Source organism: Onychomys torridus, chromosome X (genome assembly GCF_903995425.1).
Source record: "Onychomys torridus chromosome X, mOncTor1.1, whole genome shotgun sequence".
NCBI classification, from domain to species: domain Eukaryota; kingdom Metazoa; phylum Chordata; class Mammalia; order Rodentia; family Cricetidae; genus Onychomys; species Onychomys torridus.
The window spans coordinates 83,252,602-83,267,054 of NC_050466.1; the positions used below are offsets into that span (position 1 = coordinate 83,252,602).

The 14,453-nt window shown below is 39.2% G+C and overlaps 1 protein-coding gene across 4 annotated transcripts in view; it reads left to right on the forward strand.

Annotated features, from left to right (window-relative positions):
* The window catches only part of Pcyt1b (phosphate cytidylyltransferase 1, choline, beta), a 94,046-nt gene that overhangs the window by 51,796 nt on the left and 27,797 nt on the right, over positions 1–14,453 (forward strand). For all 4 annotated transcript variants that reach the window (XM_036174706.1, XM_036174707.1, XM_036174708.1 and 1 more), the window contains exon 3: positions 4,276–4,392. In XM_036174706.1, the coding sequence (XP_036030599.1) occupies positions 4,276–4,392 (117 nt within the window). The remainder of the gene's footprint in view (positions 1–4,275; positions 4,393–14,453) is intronic.

Consider the following 14,453-nt stretch of genomic DNA (forward strand, 5'->3'; position numbering starts at 1 on the left):
TGTCTGCTGCCATTTTCCTCTCACCACTCAACATGGGCAGTATTTTCAGTATTCTACACAAAAAGAACAAAGGCTTAGGGAGTTTGCAGACTGCATAAGACCTTTCAGCTGCTAAGTGGCAGGGCTCCTTACAATGGAGCCTGCAGCAGAACCCCCAGGAGGACCTGTGGACATACAGATAGCTGGAACTCCCCACCGGAGCATCTGATTCTGTTCACATGGGGTGGGACCCAAGAAGCTGCAACTCTGGCAACCTCCCAGGTAGTAATGCTATTCTGGGAACACTTGCTGAGTTGCAGAGCTGGGGTCTCAGCTCCAGAGTGCTGTAGAGCTTGACCCTCTGAACCATGACACTCTGAACCTTGACCCTCTGAACCATGACTTCCTCGTTAAGGAACCCCTCAAGAGTGTTGAGGTCATTGATCCAATTTTATACTTAAGTGTGTAAAGAATCACATGGAGGGGCTGGAGAGATGGCTCAGCAGTTAAGAGCACTTGCGGCTCTTCCAGAGAATCCAGATTCAATTCCCAGCACCCACATGGCAGCTCACAATTGTCTGTAACTCCAATTCCAGAGGATCTGATGCTCTCTTCTGACCTCCATGGGCACTTGCATGCACATGGTATACATACAGAAAGCAGGCAAACACACACATAAAATACAATAAGAATAAGTATTAAATAAAATAAATACAATAAAAATAAGTATTAAAGAGTTTCTCTAGTCTCCCCCATTCCTCTGCCCTCAGACCAGGAATGGGGATGGCAATCTGAATTTTTAACAAACAGCCTGGATAGTCTTTAAGTTGGTGGTTAGAGACCACATACTGAGAAATACTGGCCCAACAATAAAGTCAAGAGATGTTTATATTTTTGGTTGTGAACCTAGCCTTTAACGGCTGAGCCATCTCTCCAGCCCAAGTCAAGAGATTTTTTTAAATGAAAATTTGGGTGTGTATTAGTAATCTTTCTGTCATTCTGATAAAATATCTGAGGAGAGTTAGGAGGAGGAAAGGTTTAGTTAGGCCTCCTTGTTTCTCTCATCTCCCAATAAAACTGTCACCTAGGAATCAAACCTTCAATACACGAGCTATGGGGGCAGCGGGAGCTGGGGGGCAGGCAGGGTGAGATGAGGACCCAAATGAAAACAAAGTGGTTATGTGGAAAACAGACTTGACCTAGAGTTAAAGGATAAGCTTCAGATCTGAGCAGAAAAGGACCTTAAGTTCCTCTAGAAGTTACGGCGCATCTACTTGATAGGCTGCCCTGTCCCCTAGCTCATTTAATTTTTGAAAAATCCCAGAAGACTAGAGAACTGGTGTCAGAACTGAGTAGACCTAGGACTTCAAATCGCTTTCTCTTCAAAACCCTTCTTTATCCAGCACAAGGGCCTTCCCTGTGAAGTGCTGTCCTCAGCTAACCTTGGGGCTAAGTGAAAACCCGCTGAGGCCCTGAGCGGGCGTGGAAGGTGTGTGAGTCCAGCAGCTAGACAATACTTTCATTGGAATAATTTGCTCTGTGTCTTCAACTTCTGTCAACCGGTCTCTCTCCTCTCTCTCCCTTCCACCCTCCTTCCCCCTCTCTCTGGCCCCTCTTTCCTTTCCCCTTCACCCCCTTTGAAGAGACCAGGAAACCAGGTTCTTCTTTTTGCTTTAGGCCCTGCAGGAGTTTTCCCAATCTGGAAATTGCTGACACGTCACATTTTTCAAAAGTGATCCTACTGCAAAATCAACTCTGCAGATAGTCTTCAAATTTCCCCAGTAATTATGTCTTCTTTCTTTACTTTTCTTCCTCTCTGCTTCCTGAATTCATTTATCCTGATCACCTCTGAATCATTAACAAAAACTTCCACAAAACTGCCATCTGCTTTCTTGTGGGATTTATATCTTAAAACAAAATTTCCTCAATTGAATTGCAATTGAATAAGAGCATTGAAATCCAAGATCCCTCATTAGACAGTTTGTTATTTCAGAGCATTTTCTGTTTACTGAGACTTATTTAGAATACAGTATAAGCCTGTGAAAGCAATTCTGTCTGTTCAAAATAGTATATAATTGAAAATAGTTGCAGTTCTCAATTTGACATAAAAATCTCCATATTTTTTATTGGAGAAATTTAATTTATTAGCAACATTGTACCATCTGAATCTATTAATGTAATATGTCTTTATGTTTTAAATTAATGAGGATGACTGCATCAATAACGAATCACAATTTTAAATCTAAATCCAAAATCATTTAATAGAAGTTTGCAATGATTTCTTTGGTCTTCAACTCCCCATTTTTTGGCGTGTGGTTGCTGAAGTTTGAACTCAGACCTTTGTGCATGCTAAGCAGGGACTCTACCATCCCCTAAATATTTCATTTTATAGCATTAATATAATACATACACATATTTTTCAAAGTCAGTAGGATTCTTAGGTTTATACAGAAAATCAGCAAGCTGGTGAGATGATTCAGTGAGTAAAAATAATTGCTGCACTATCATGATGACCAACTTTGAGCCCTAAAACCCAATAGGAGTGAACTGATTTCTGAAGTTGTCTTCTTACTTCCATGTACATATTCTGGCATGCATGTACTCCCTCTTCCTCCTCCTCCTCTTCCTCCTCTTCCTCTTCCTCCTCCTCTGTCTCCTCCTCCTCCTCGGCTATCAGGATGGAGATATGAACAACAACCTTCTTCCTCCATTTTGTGCCCACTTTATATACTGCATTAGTGAAATCCAACCACTCAGCATTCCCTTCTGATTAGAAGGAAATGGGTCTCTGGTCTGGCTCAGCAATAGCATCCTATAGGACTAGAAAAGACTAGAATACTGATTGGTTGTTTCTAACCCAGAGCACCAACCCCATATACAAAAATGATACATTGACTGCCTTCTCTTTTGGGCCACATACCCCTTCTCTCTTATACCACGGGGGGACCTTGTACAGTGGTATTCTGGGAAACATTTTGCCTTCCGAGGTGAAATGATACTTGCTTTGTAGCATTTGCCTATTTCTGGGGTGAAAACATCCCCATTACAGCTCACTTTGGCCACCAATGAACTTTGGAATTGGAAAAAAAAATGAGCAACAGTCTGAGCACCAAGTAGAAAGCAAAGCATCACTGTGTTTGAGAACAGGACTCAGGTCTTTCTTCAAGTTCTTCCATTCTTGAGATCTTGATGTTTCCACCAAGCATGTGATGAAGAATAGGAATTTTAAAAGCTCTATCTAAATAAATGTGGCTGCATGTGGTGGCACATACCTTTATCTTAGCATTCAGGAGGCAAAGATAGGCACATCTCTGTGAGTTCAAGGCCAGTCTGGTCTACATAGTGAGTTCCAAGCCAACCAAGGCTACATAGAAAGATCCCATCTAAAAAAACATGAAAAAAGTGTTTGCAGAGGAACATTAGAAGTCTTTTCTTACCCTGCCATTGCCTCCATCCAAGGAACAGAGCCTATATAAAACAAAACCTCAGATTCAAATGCAAGGGGAGGGAACCTCAAAAAAACCCATATGCTGCATTCTGGATGCTTTGGGGTCTATATTCAGCTCGTTTCCATTTTTTTTAAAGATTTTTATTTATTTATTATGTATACGTGTTCTGCCTGCACACTCGAAGAGGGCATCAGATCTCACTACAGATGGTTGTGAGCCATGTGGTTGCTGGAACTTAAACTCAGGACCTCTGGAAGAGCAGCCAGTGATCTTAACCTCTGAGCATCTCTCCAGCCCCTCACTTCCATTCTGGAGGGTGATTTTTCCTTTCTTAATAATCATCTGTTTCTATTCCATGCCTCACTTAAAGGTATGACTCTTTCTTCATCTGTCTTCCTGGTGGTTGCCAGGATTTCCCCCTAAGATCTACATTGTCCTCAGGTCTCCTTCTGAGTCCATTTCTAAAATCTTTGATTAACAAGATGAAGAACTCTAAAAGGGAACCTCAGTTTCCCCAGTAACAGGTAGACTCCACTGGTTCAGAAATCTAGATTTTATCTGTAGACTCCACTGGTTCAGACATCTAGATTTTTATCTGGGGTGAAGAGAATTTCAGTGCTCTGTGTCTTCCTTGTTAGGTAACACTCTTGAGTTGGGTTCTTAATTTTTTGTTGTTGTATTTTGATGCCTTTAGAAGAATCTATTTAAAAAAATCAATTTAATGCACTAATGTTAAATTGACAATGTGTGGATATTGTGTCTTCTGAAGGTAAACTTACGGCACTGTACTGATAGAAGGGGCTTCCTTATTCAGCACTTGCATTAACCATGTCTCTTTCTTCCACAGTTGACAGGCCTGTTAGAGTGTATGCAGATGGAATATTTGACCTCTTCCACTCAGGTCATGCAAGGGCACTTATGCAAGCAAAAACATTGTTTCCCAACAGCTACTTGTTGGTAGGAGGTAAGAAGTACATTTTCTTTGTCCAGAAACTCCCTTATAATATGCTTCCTGAAAAATATCCCTTTCACATGTCCATCAATAAAACCTGACATTGTTAATGTTTCCAGTTCAGCCCATACCACCTCACTTGTTCACTACCTGAAATTTAAAGTGACATTTGAAACCATAGGAGAAATTACATCATGAGATTGTACACCATTGTACCAGAGAGAGACAGAGAGAGAGAGAGAGAGAGATTAGCCACTTCATATTTTCCATTAATGCTTTTCTCCTGCTATTTTTGACATGATCCAATTTATGTTTCTAAAATTTTCTAGATGATCAAGGAAAAAGCAGTATTACTCTGATTTCAAATCTTGGAGAACTAAAGGGGTTTAGGATGATTGGTGGAGCACAAGGTCATTATCTACTTAATTGTGTGTGACCTGAAGCACTTAGGTCCGTGTCATGCTCATAAGATAGGCCTAACTGTTTGCATACCTTAAGTACAGTGTGGTGATAAAGAAATGGAGATTTATACATCCAGGCCATATTCACAATGAAGGAGCCGACTTACTTCCTCAGAGTATAGAAAGAGAAACATGGTTTGATGTGGACTGACATTTCATCCTTCAGAAGGCTTACCTTTTCCAATTTTGGTGAAAATGTAGTACTTGACTGTGGAGATGTGCACATCACTTCTGTAGCTCTGGAAGCAGTACATCCATTCATTGTGATTAGTTTCACATCCAGCTACTGGAATCAGTTTCCATGCTGTTACATTGGAGCAGGCACTATAAACCTTGAGATCTCCAAGAAGGAAAAAAATCCAGGACATTCTAGTATCTAATATCATGTTACATTATGCAAATATTTAAAAAATAATACTTTCTGGAAACATTTCTGAGGGAAAACTTGCAGATTTGGCTAAGGGTGCTAACCGTGTGACTATTGAATGGAGTTCTTTGAGAATGACAAGATGGTAAAAGCAATGGCTACTAGGCAAGTCACATGAAGGGAGCCAAAGGAGAAACTATTTCCTGTTCTCTTCCCTTTGTCCTGTCTCCAAGGCGAGTACTGCCACCTGGAGTCTCCTGGGCTACTGGAGCCCTGGGAAGACCTCTGCAGCATGTGGGCTCAAGTCGTTTACATGATCTGAGCTCAGAGGTGGTTTGGTATGGGTGGGTCACAATCAACTATGAGATCTAGAATGTTAAACTCTCGTGTGGGTCCACATGAGCCTTGGCAAGTTGTCACTTTCCATTCTGCTGCCTCTGGTGCCTTCAGAGGTTTCTCCCTGTGGATTTCTGGTCCAGTAAGTCATGCTTTATATTCATATTCCTCTCCCCTGCTTCCTTTCTCTTCCTCCCTTGGGTAGCAGTTTGCCCTCTGCCTTTATTTCTCTGAGAAATCTATGAAAGCTTGTTGGTTTTTCAGTTATTTCTTCCTTTTACTTTTGTTTGTTTGTTTGTTTGTTTTGGTTTTTGGTTTTTTTTTTTGAGACAGGGTTTCTCTGTGTAGCTTTGCGCCTTTCCTGGAACTCTCTCTGTAGCCCAGGCTGGCCTCGAACTCACAGAGATTTGCCTGCCTCTGCCTCCCGAGTGCTGGGATTAAAGGCGTGCGCCATCACCGCCCGGCTTCCTTTTGCTTTTTATAATGGTATGGTAACATTTAAACTCTAACTCTGCCACACCAGGAGCCAGAATTATAACACTGAAACTTTAAAACAAAATTATACCCCAGTATGCTGGTACATAATAGTAATCCCAGAACTGGGGAGATTAAGGTGGGAGAATCATAAGTTTGAGGCTAGCCTGGGCTATGTAGCAAGTTCCAGGCCAGTTTGAGCTACTCAATAAACTCTGCCTATCCAAAAACAATTAAATTAATTAATTTAGTTAGGTAAAATTGTTTCTCAACCACTGAAATGCCTCAGTGGCATCTAAAAACTTTGAAATGTGCCACTATACATTTCAGAATACAAAAAAACTTTCAATTGTTTGAATACTTTATAAATTTCCCCTTTCCTTCTCAAATTTGTTCTTACCTATAATTTTCCTAGTGTGACACTTCAGTGTTTATAAATCTTCTAGTTGCCTCTGTCATAGTCTCTAAAAGAGAAATATGTGTGTAAATCAGAACACAACCAAGCACCACATCATGCTTTTTGATAATCATTATTAAACCAAGGTAAATTTGATCAGCAATTTCTCTCTTAGTAAAATGAAAAGGATCTTCTTATTTATGGATGTACCTGTGGGTGAATATAACTTCTTGCTAGACCGAAGCAAGGTCTAACAATAATTTTGTTTATGTTTCCATTGCTGTAGTAAGTACTGAAATATTTGAGCATACAAATGTATAGATGGGAATGAAAGGAGTTAGTTAAAGTGATAGCACTCAACTCTGTGACTTCTTTCCGAACTATTTACCCTAGCTCACAAAACAACGTTTTTATTAGCGTCAGGCAGCAGTTTGATGAGATCTCTTGTGAAGAATGGATTGAAAGTGGTCTGACCTGCAAAGAGATTTGTTACAAGCTTTTTAGAGTCATTTGTTCTTTCCCTTTCTGGGAAATTATAACAAAAGGTTTTATCAAGACTTATCAAATGGCTCTTAATTATCACCCTTGCTTCTTGAAAGCAACTTATTCAAGCAGATACATGCAAAATGAGAGGGGAAATGGAAGTATTGGTAATTGTGTTATGCCATTGCCAATCCAACAATTTCTGAAAAAAAATGTTTTTGGCATTTACTTTTAAAACATTTTTTTAAAAAAACCAAAGTGTTGGGGCTAGGATTTTAGCTTACTGAATTTGCAGAATATACCTTCTAATCTTATTGGCAAAATGAGTCCTGTAGATAGATTTTTCTTTGGGCTGCCAGCTCACAAATGATACAGAAATTTATAATTAATTATGAAAGCTTGGCTCAACTAGCTCTTATAATTTAATTAACCCATATTTTCTAATCTACATTTTGCCTTGTCGCTTGGTTATCTTTTATCTGTACATATATCTGACTTTTTTAGTGTCTCATTGGTGTCTTTCTGCCTGTTTTCTTCCCAGAGTCCTCTCTGTCCCAACAAGTCCCACCTAACCTCTTCCTGCCTAGCTATTGGCCATTCGGCTCTTTATTAAACCAATCACAGCAATATATCTTCACAGAGCATACAAATATCCCACAACAGAATCCTTATTGTCAGATTTACTAAAACCTGGAAACCAGCATAATGGCTTTTATCAACTATATCAGTACACTCCAGGAAGCTTTATGAAAAATACTGAGTAATGATCATAAAACATACTATATGAAATAGAATCATTCAAGATTAAAATAATAAAGATGCAACAAATATTATAAACAAGACAATGAGCCAGCATCCTTAATTTGTTACAATGTGATATTCACAGATAAGATTAGAGGGCATTTATAAGAATAGAAATAAGGATTTTCTTTTTTAAGACTTATTTTCCTATTTTTAATAATGTGTATACATATGTGTGGAGGGGGAGTTATACGCATATGTGGAAGCCAAAGGTGTTGCATGTCCCTAGAGCTGAAGTTACAGGTGGTTGTAAACCAGGATGTAAGCCTCTTGATGAGGGTGCTGGGAACCAAGTTTAGGTCCTCTACAAGAGCAGTTCTTGGTCTTCCCTGCTAAGCTATCTCTCCATCCTGTCACCCTCCCTTTTGAGACAGAGTCTCACATGAGAAAAAAACATTTTGGGTTTTGTTTTTTTGAGACAGGTTTTCTCTGTGTAGCCCTGGCTGTCCTGGAACTCACTCTGTAGACCAGGCTGGCCTCGAACTCAGAGATCCACCTGCCTCTATTTCCCAAGTGCTGGGAGTAAAAGTGTGTACCACTACCACCCAGCAAGAAATATGTGTTTTAAAGGCATGTTATTCTGAGGTAGGGGTGGTGGTGCACACCTTTAATCCCAGCACCCAGGAGACAGAGGCAGATGTATCTCTGAATCTGAGGCCAACTTGGTCTACAGGGTGAGTTCTAGGACAACCAGAGATTCACAGAGAAACCTTATCTCAAATAAATAAATAAATAAATAAATAAATAAATAAATAAATAAATAAAACAAAATAAAAGGCACATTATTTGTTCTTTGAATACTCGTGTGTGTGTGTGTGTGTGTGTGTGTGTGTGTGTGTGTGTGTGTGATTGTAATGTTTGGCTTTCAGAAATAATTCCATAAAATCAAATGTAAAAATCAGAAATAACTCAATTATATTTATTAGATACCATGATCAAAACTTTTCTATGTATTTAAAGAGATAAAGAGGCATATTACTAAAAATAAATTGTAGGTAACTTCAATTTTTATCATGAAGAGGTAGAAAACAAACATTTTAGAAGGTGAAATTAGATAAGGTCTGTAAATGAAATATTTTATGATGGGAAATTATACAGTAGTTTTTATCTTCCTTTAAAATAATGCATGTAAAATATAATGTAATGCATATAAAAATAATGTAAATGTTTTACCCAGGCCTTTATTCCAGTGTATCTTAAAAATTTTATAATTCTGGAAAATATTCCAGATATATTTTTGAGATGTAGCAGTAGCAGCCTATACAGCTTTGCCTTATTAAAGTGATTTGAAGTGAATAGCTGGAAAAATGCTTACTCTTAACTACAAGAGAAAAGCCATTTTTAGGATTCAATATGAGTGTTGAGAATAGCTGGAAAAATGCTTACCCTTAACTACATGAAAGAGCTATTTTTCACATTCAATATTTCTTTCCAGTGCTCCTTCTGCTTTGAATTCCTGGACCTTGGCCCTCAAGATCCATGTGTTCTTTGATAATACACGAGAGAAGCAGAAGCAAAATTGTTAGGCCAAAATTTGCATCATTCTCCATTCTGCTCTGCTGCTTCCTAACAGCAGCTTTCGTCTGTAACAGAAGTGTGGGGGGGGGGGCCCTAGGGAAGTGGTTTTCAACCTATGGGTTACAACCCCTTTGAGAGTCGAAGGACCCTTTCACAGGGGTCACATATCAGAAATCCTGTGTATCAGATATTTACATTGCAATTCATAAGAGGAGCAAAATGACAATTATGAAGTAGCAACAAAAATAATGTTATGGTTGGAGGTCACCCCAACATGAGGAGCTGTCTAAGAGGGTCGCAACATTAGGAAGGCTGAGAACCGCTCTACAGGTCCATGGTGCTCCACGTGATCTTTCAAGTTGATGCTTCAAGTGTTACCCTCACCCTTCACAGTGCTCCGTAGTGATGTTTGCATGGTGTTCCCTTCTGGAACTGTGATGAGGGCAGTTTCAGATATAAAGACTCCGTCTGGCATATTAATTTTAAGAAATTATACTGCTAGAAGTTGAGGTTCTGGACATTGGTTCCTTTAAAGCTCCCTGTTCTCAAGTACCCACCACCTCTGCATGCCCTTGGAGACTTTTCAGAGTGTCACAACCCTTAATAGCAGACAGCTCGAGCCTATGAAAGTTAGGACACATTTAAAGAAAAGCCATTCTGTCTTATTTGTTGAATGGGTGACTCTCGAGCTTATGTGTGAACACATAAAAATGCTTGTGGTGAACTGAAAGGTTGTGTCATACTAATTACATCTACAGGTAGATTTATTGTAGGAAGTCCTCTGAGTGATGCTAAGCTAAGGTTTCATTCACAAAGCCACTGTTGTCTGTCCAAGTACATGGACAGGTTCTTGGTGGAAGTCTCTGGTGTTCAGCAGAATTTATTTATTTATTTATTTATTTATTTATTTATTTACTTACTTACTTACTTACTTACTTACTTACTTACTTACTTATTTACTTATTTACTTACTTATTTACTTAGTGTGTGTGTGTGTGTGTGTGTGTGTGTGTGTGTGTGTGTGTGTGTGTATGTAGGCATGTGTGTGCCATGGCACATGTGTGAAGGTCAGAGGATCACTTGTAGGAGGAGATGGTTTTCTCCTTCTACCATATGGGTCTCAGGAATCGAACTCAGGTTGTCAGGCTTGGCTGCAAGTGCTTTTACCTGCTGAGCCATTTCACTGGCCTCCACAAAGAATTCATTGAAGGATCAGAAACTAAAAGTTCTGTGGTTTGCTTTTCAACTTTAGTAACAGACACTTTTGTATTTGCATTATGATTACAATATTTGCATGTGTGATTTTTAAGCACACAACCAGTAATTATTTGAAATTTTTTCCTGTACAATCATACCATGTTGGCAGCATTTTAATGAACTGAGAACAGCCCCTTACAAAGTACTGTTTTATCCATTTTAATATTAAGGTGCAACTCATTAAAAATTTACAACGGAGATTTTTTTTAAAAAGGCTAAACATTTTTCTTTTATTTATTTTATTTTATGTGCATTTAGAGTTTTGCTTGCATGTATGTCGGTAAGGGTGTCAAATCCCCTGGAGCTGGAGTTACAGACAATTGTGAACTTCCATGTGGGTGCTGGGAATTGTACTTGGGTCTTCTGGAAGAGCAGCTAGTGCTCTTAACCATAGAGCCATCTCTCCAGCTCTAAGCCTAACCATTTTTAAAGGGCAAGTCTCACCAAACACCTACCTCTACCTCAAACAAAGGGAACAAAATGAATTAATAAACATGGCACTATTACTACTATATGGTAACTTCAAGTACAGTAGATGTAAATATTACTTCACAAACTTGGGTTTATGCTTTGTTGTATTTTTATTAATTAAAATTATGTATTCCTGGACAGCTGAGGGTATAGGTCTATGGTAGGCCACTTGTCTAGTATACAGAAGGCTCCAGATTTGTAACATAAAAACATAAACAACAGTGAAAATTGTTCTTAAAAAAAACATATTCTTCTAAGATTCCATGCTGAGTGGTAAATGGGAAAGTCAATCTCAGTCCTTATTGCTTCATTCTGTCATGTCTATAAAAACAGGACAGGGGTTCCTACTCCTCACATTCTCCACTGCCCTCTCCATCCAGCACCATGCAGTTCATTGTTCCTTTCACAGCTGAGGGACTTGAGGTCTGCACCCAGATGTCAACACCAATTACTAGAGACATTCATCCCTCATCTCTCTTTAGCCTCTAGTCCTCATTCTTGTGGTTTCCAGAGACAATTGGCCCTTTGACCACTGCTTGAAGGAATCTTCTCTTTTGTTATCTTCTCTCTTCTACAAGTCCTCCAAGGAGCTCCAGCCAGGAAGCAACCTGTTGATCAGCATCTTGAACATTAGCACTTCTACAAGGAGTTTGTAGCAAGAACCCCAGACAAGCAATTGGAGTTAGGGTAAGGGAAAGACAGCCCAAAGCCCAAAGGACTAGTTTCACCAATGGTCCTACATTATTACTATTATTAATAAATGGCTAATATTTTAAAGCATTTACTCTTTGTTCATATGGATCATCAAACTGAATTCTCAACATTTCACCCTATTTCAAAGACCAAACAATTAGAACAACTTTCCCAGTAAATGAGGAGCAGAGCTGGGATTAGAATCTGAGTCTTTGGAGCTCCAAAAGTCAAGCCCTGTGCTATTTTTCTCTCCTGCAGTGTGCTTCACTGAGCACAGTGAGCATAGTGAGTACAGTGAGCACCAGGATGGGTTAGCTGCAGCACAAGCTCCCAGAGAACACAATGAATTCACCTGTGGGGTCCCACTGTTGGGAGTTCTACATCTGCTTGTCAGAGTGCATTTGCCAAGATTCACGAACAACAATGCTGCCATGGGTGTAATGAATGTTTAGTCAGCATGTTCAGCTGCTTCTTGAGGTCACTCCTGAGTATGAAAGGAGCCGTGTGTTGCCGTAAACAAGACGTTTGTTTTCTTTGTGGTCTATCAGGAGGCCATTATCTTGGTCATGTAAAAGTCATATGAAACTGCTCAGGTGCAGAATCAAAAGGGGGAGGGCAGTTTATGGGCCAGACCTAGTTTTGTGTGCTCTGAAATATAAAACTGACAGAGTTGAAATCCATTTCTACTTAATATGATTCCTGATAATGATCTTAATAAAGTTCTGATAGAATATCTAAAAACTCCTAGATCTGTTTTTAAATATAATAGTCTAGCCCATAAATGGTTCCTATTTATGGAATCAAAAGCTGGCACAGTCAGTGAATTAATGCCAGTTATTATGGCCCTACTACCTGCCCTCCCACACCCTCTCCTGCTTCTGACCATGATGGATGATTTAGAGACAAGCAGATCTCTTTACTCAAGTTATTCATATTATGCCTCGGGGGACTTGCAAATGTTATAAGCATCAGAATCACCCATGAAGCTTGTCAAAGACAGAGCTGTGTGTGGACCTCATCAGAGACCCACTAAATGAAAACCTCAAGGAACAGAGTACACACACACATAAGAGAGAGACAGACGCAGACACACACACACATACACATACACGAGAGAGAGAGAGAGAGAGAGAGAGAGAGAGAGAGAGAGAGAGAGAGAGGAGAGAATTTTAAAAATATTCATTAGATTAGATTTATTTAAACATCTAAAAAAGTGCTGCCTCTAGGTTATGCTGGCCAGATAAAGAACATTCCATGACACATGTGGCTATGGCAATATACTACAACAGACTCAACCATTATAGACTGGTTTTCACTCCAGTTGAAATTTAGCAGTGGTCAGGGTGGCTCATTTAAACTAAAAACATTGACAGCATGCAAATTATTTTTCTCATCCAATTGAAAGGGCTATAAATAAATCCCAGGCATGGACAAAGGAAGCAATGTAGTCACGTAGGTAACACCTCTGCTAACTGCTTCTACTTACTTCCTCCGCTGCACACTCAGCTATACAATTTTCTAGATTGCACCATGGTTTTGATGCTGGCCTACTGGAAGTGACTGAAACAAAGTGGTTCTGGTAAGTTGACTCTGTGTGGTCTTAAAAATAGAGAGAAATGGCTGTAGGAGCCAAAGGATCATTGTGACTTAGTGTGAAATAAATAAGTGATCACACACGTTTTCTCGTTTTCTTTTGAGATAGGGTCTCACTATGTAGCCCTAGCTGGACTAGAACTCACTATGTAGATCAGGCTGGCCTGGAATTCAGAGAGATCCCCCTGCTTCTGCCTTCAGAGTGCTGGGTCTAAAGGTGTGCACCACCATGTCTGACTCAGATATCTTTCTATTTAATAAGCTCCTTGGATGATTCAGCCATGCAGTTGATATTTCAGTAACTTAAACTGCTATAATAGAAAGCATCTTGGGAAGTATTTATAGAAGATACCAATATACTAGAGCTATATAAGTTTTTATGTGTGTGTACCTACAGATTCATTAGTCTCATGTGCATATGTGTTGACAAAGTGTACCTGCTGATAAATATTTATTGCTTTAAAATAATAATCAACATTTATTGAGCATTGTTATGCACCAGACACAATTAATCACTCAACAAATCTTTGTTAAGAATCTACTATGGCCAGGTACTATTCATCAGAAAATGTAACAGCCACACCGGTCATGGTGGTGCACACCTATAATTCCAAAACTTGAAAGATTGAGGCAGAGGATCTCAAGTTAAAGGTCAGCCTGGGCTATACATTGAGTCCCCACGTCAAAAAAATAGTCTATACAATTACATGCACTGCACAATACTTGATAATGATAAGAAACAACTATCTTATTGGCTTAAGTATTCACTATACCATACGTTTTTGTGTTTGAAACAGGGTTTTGTTATGTATCCCAGGCTGGCCTCAAATTCATGCTCCTCCAGGTCTGGGATTATAGGTATGTACCACCAAACCCCTGTTCTACTCTTTTCTATTGTTAATTTAGAGCATGCCCACTGGTCTTACATGGGTGGCATCCCTGTGCATCTTGTATTTACTCTCTTTTGGTTGCATCAAAAGGCAACATCTAGTTATTGACCTGTACTATCTAAGTTTGTATAAATGCACGCTTTAGTGTTTGCAAGTCATGAAATCAACTGGCAATGCACTTCTCAGAACTTGCCCTTGTTATTAAGTGACACGTGACTATTATTGACATAATAACTGTGTATATTTATTGGGTACAATTTGATGTTTTGCTCTCTATATACATGATAGAAATCAAGGTAATTATGTAGTAATTATACCCATATGATAACATA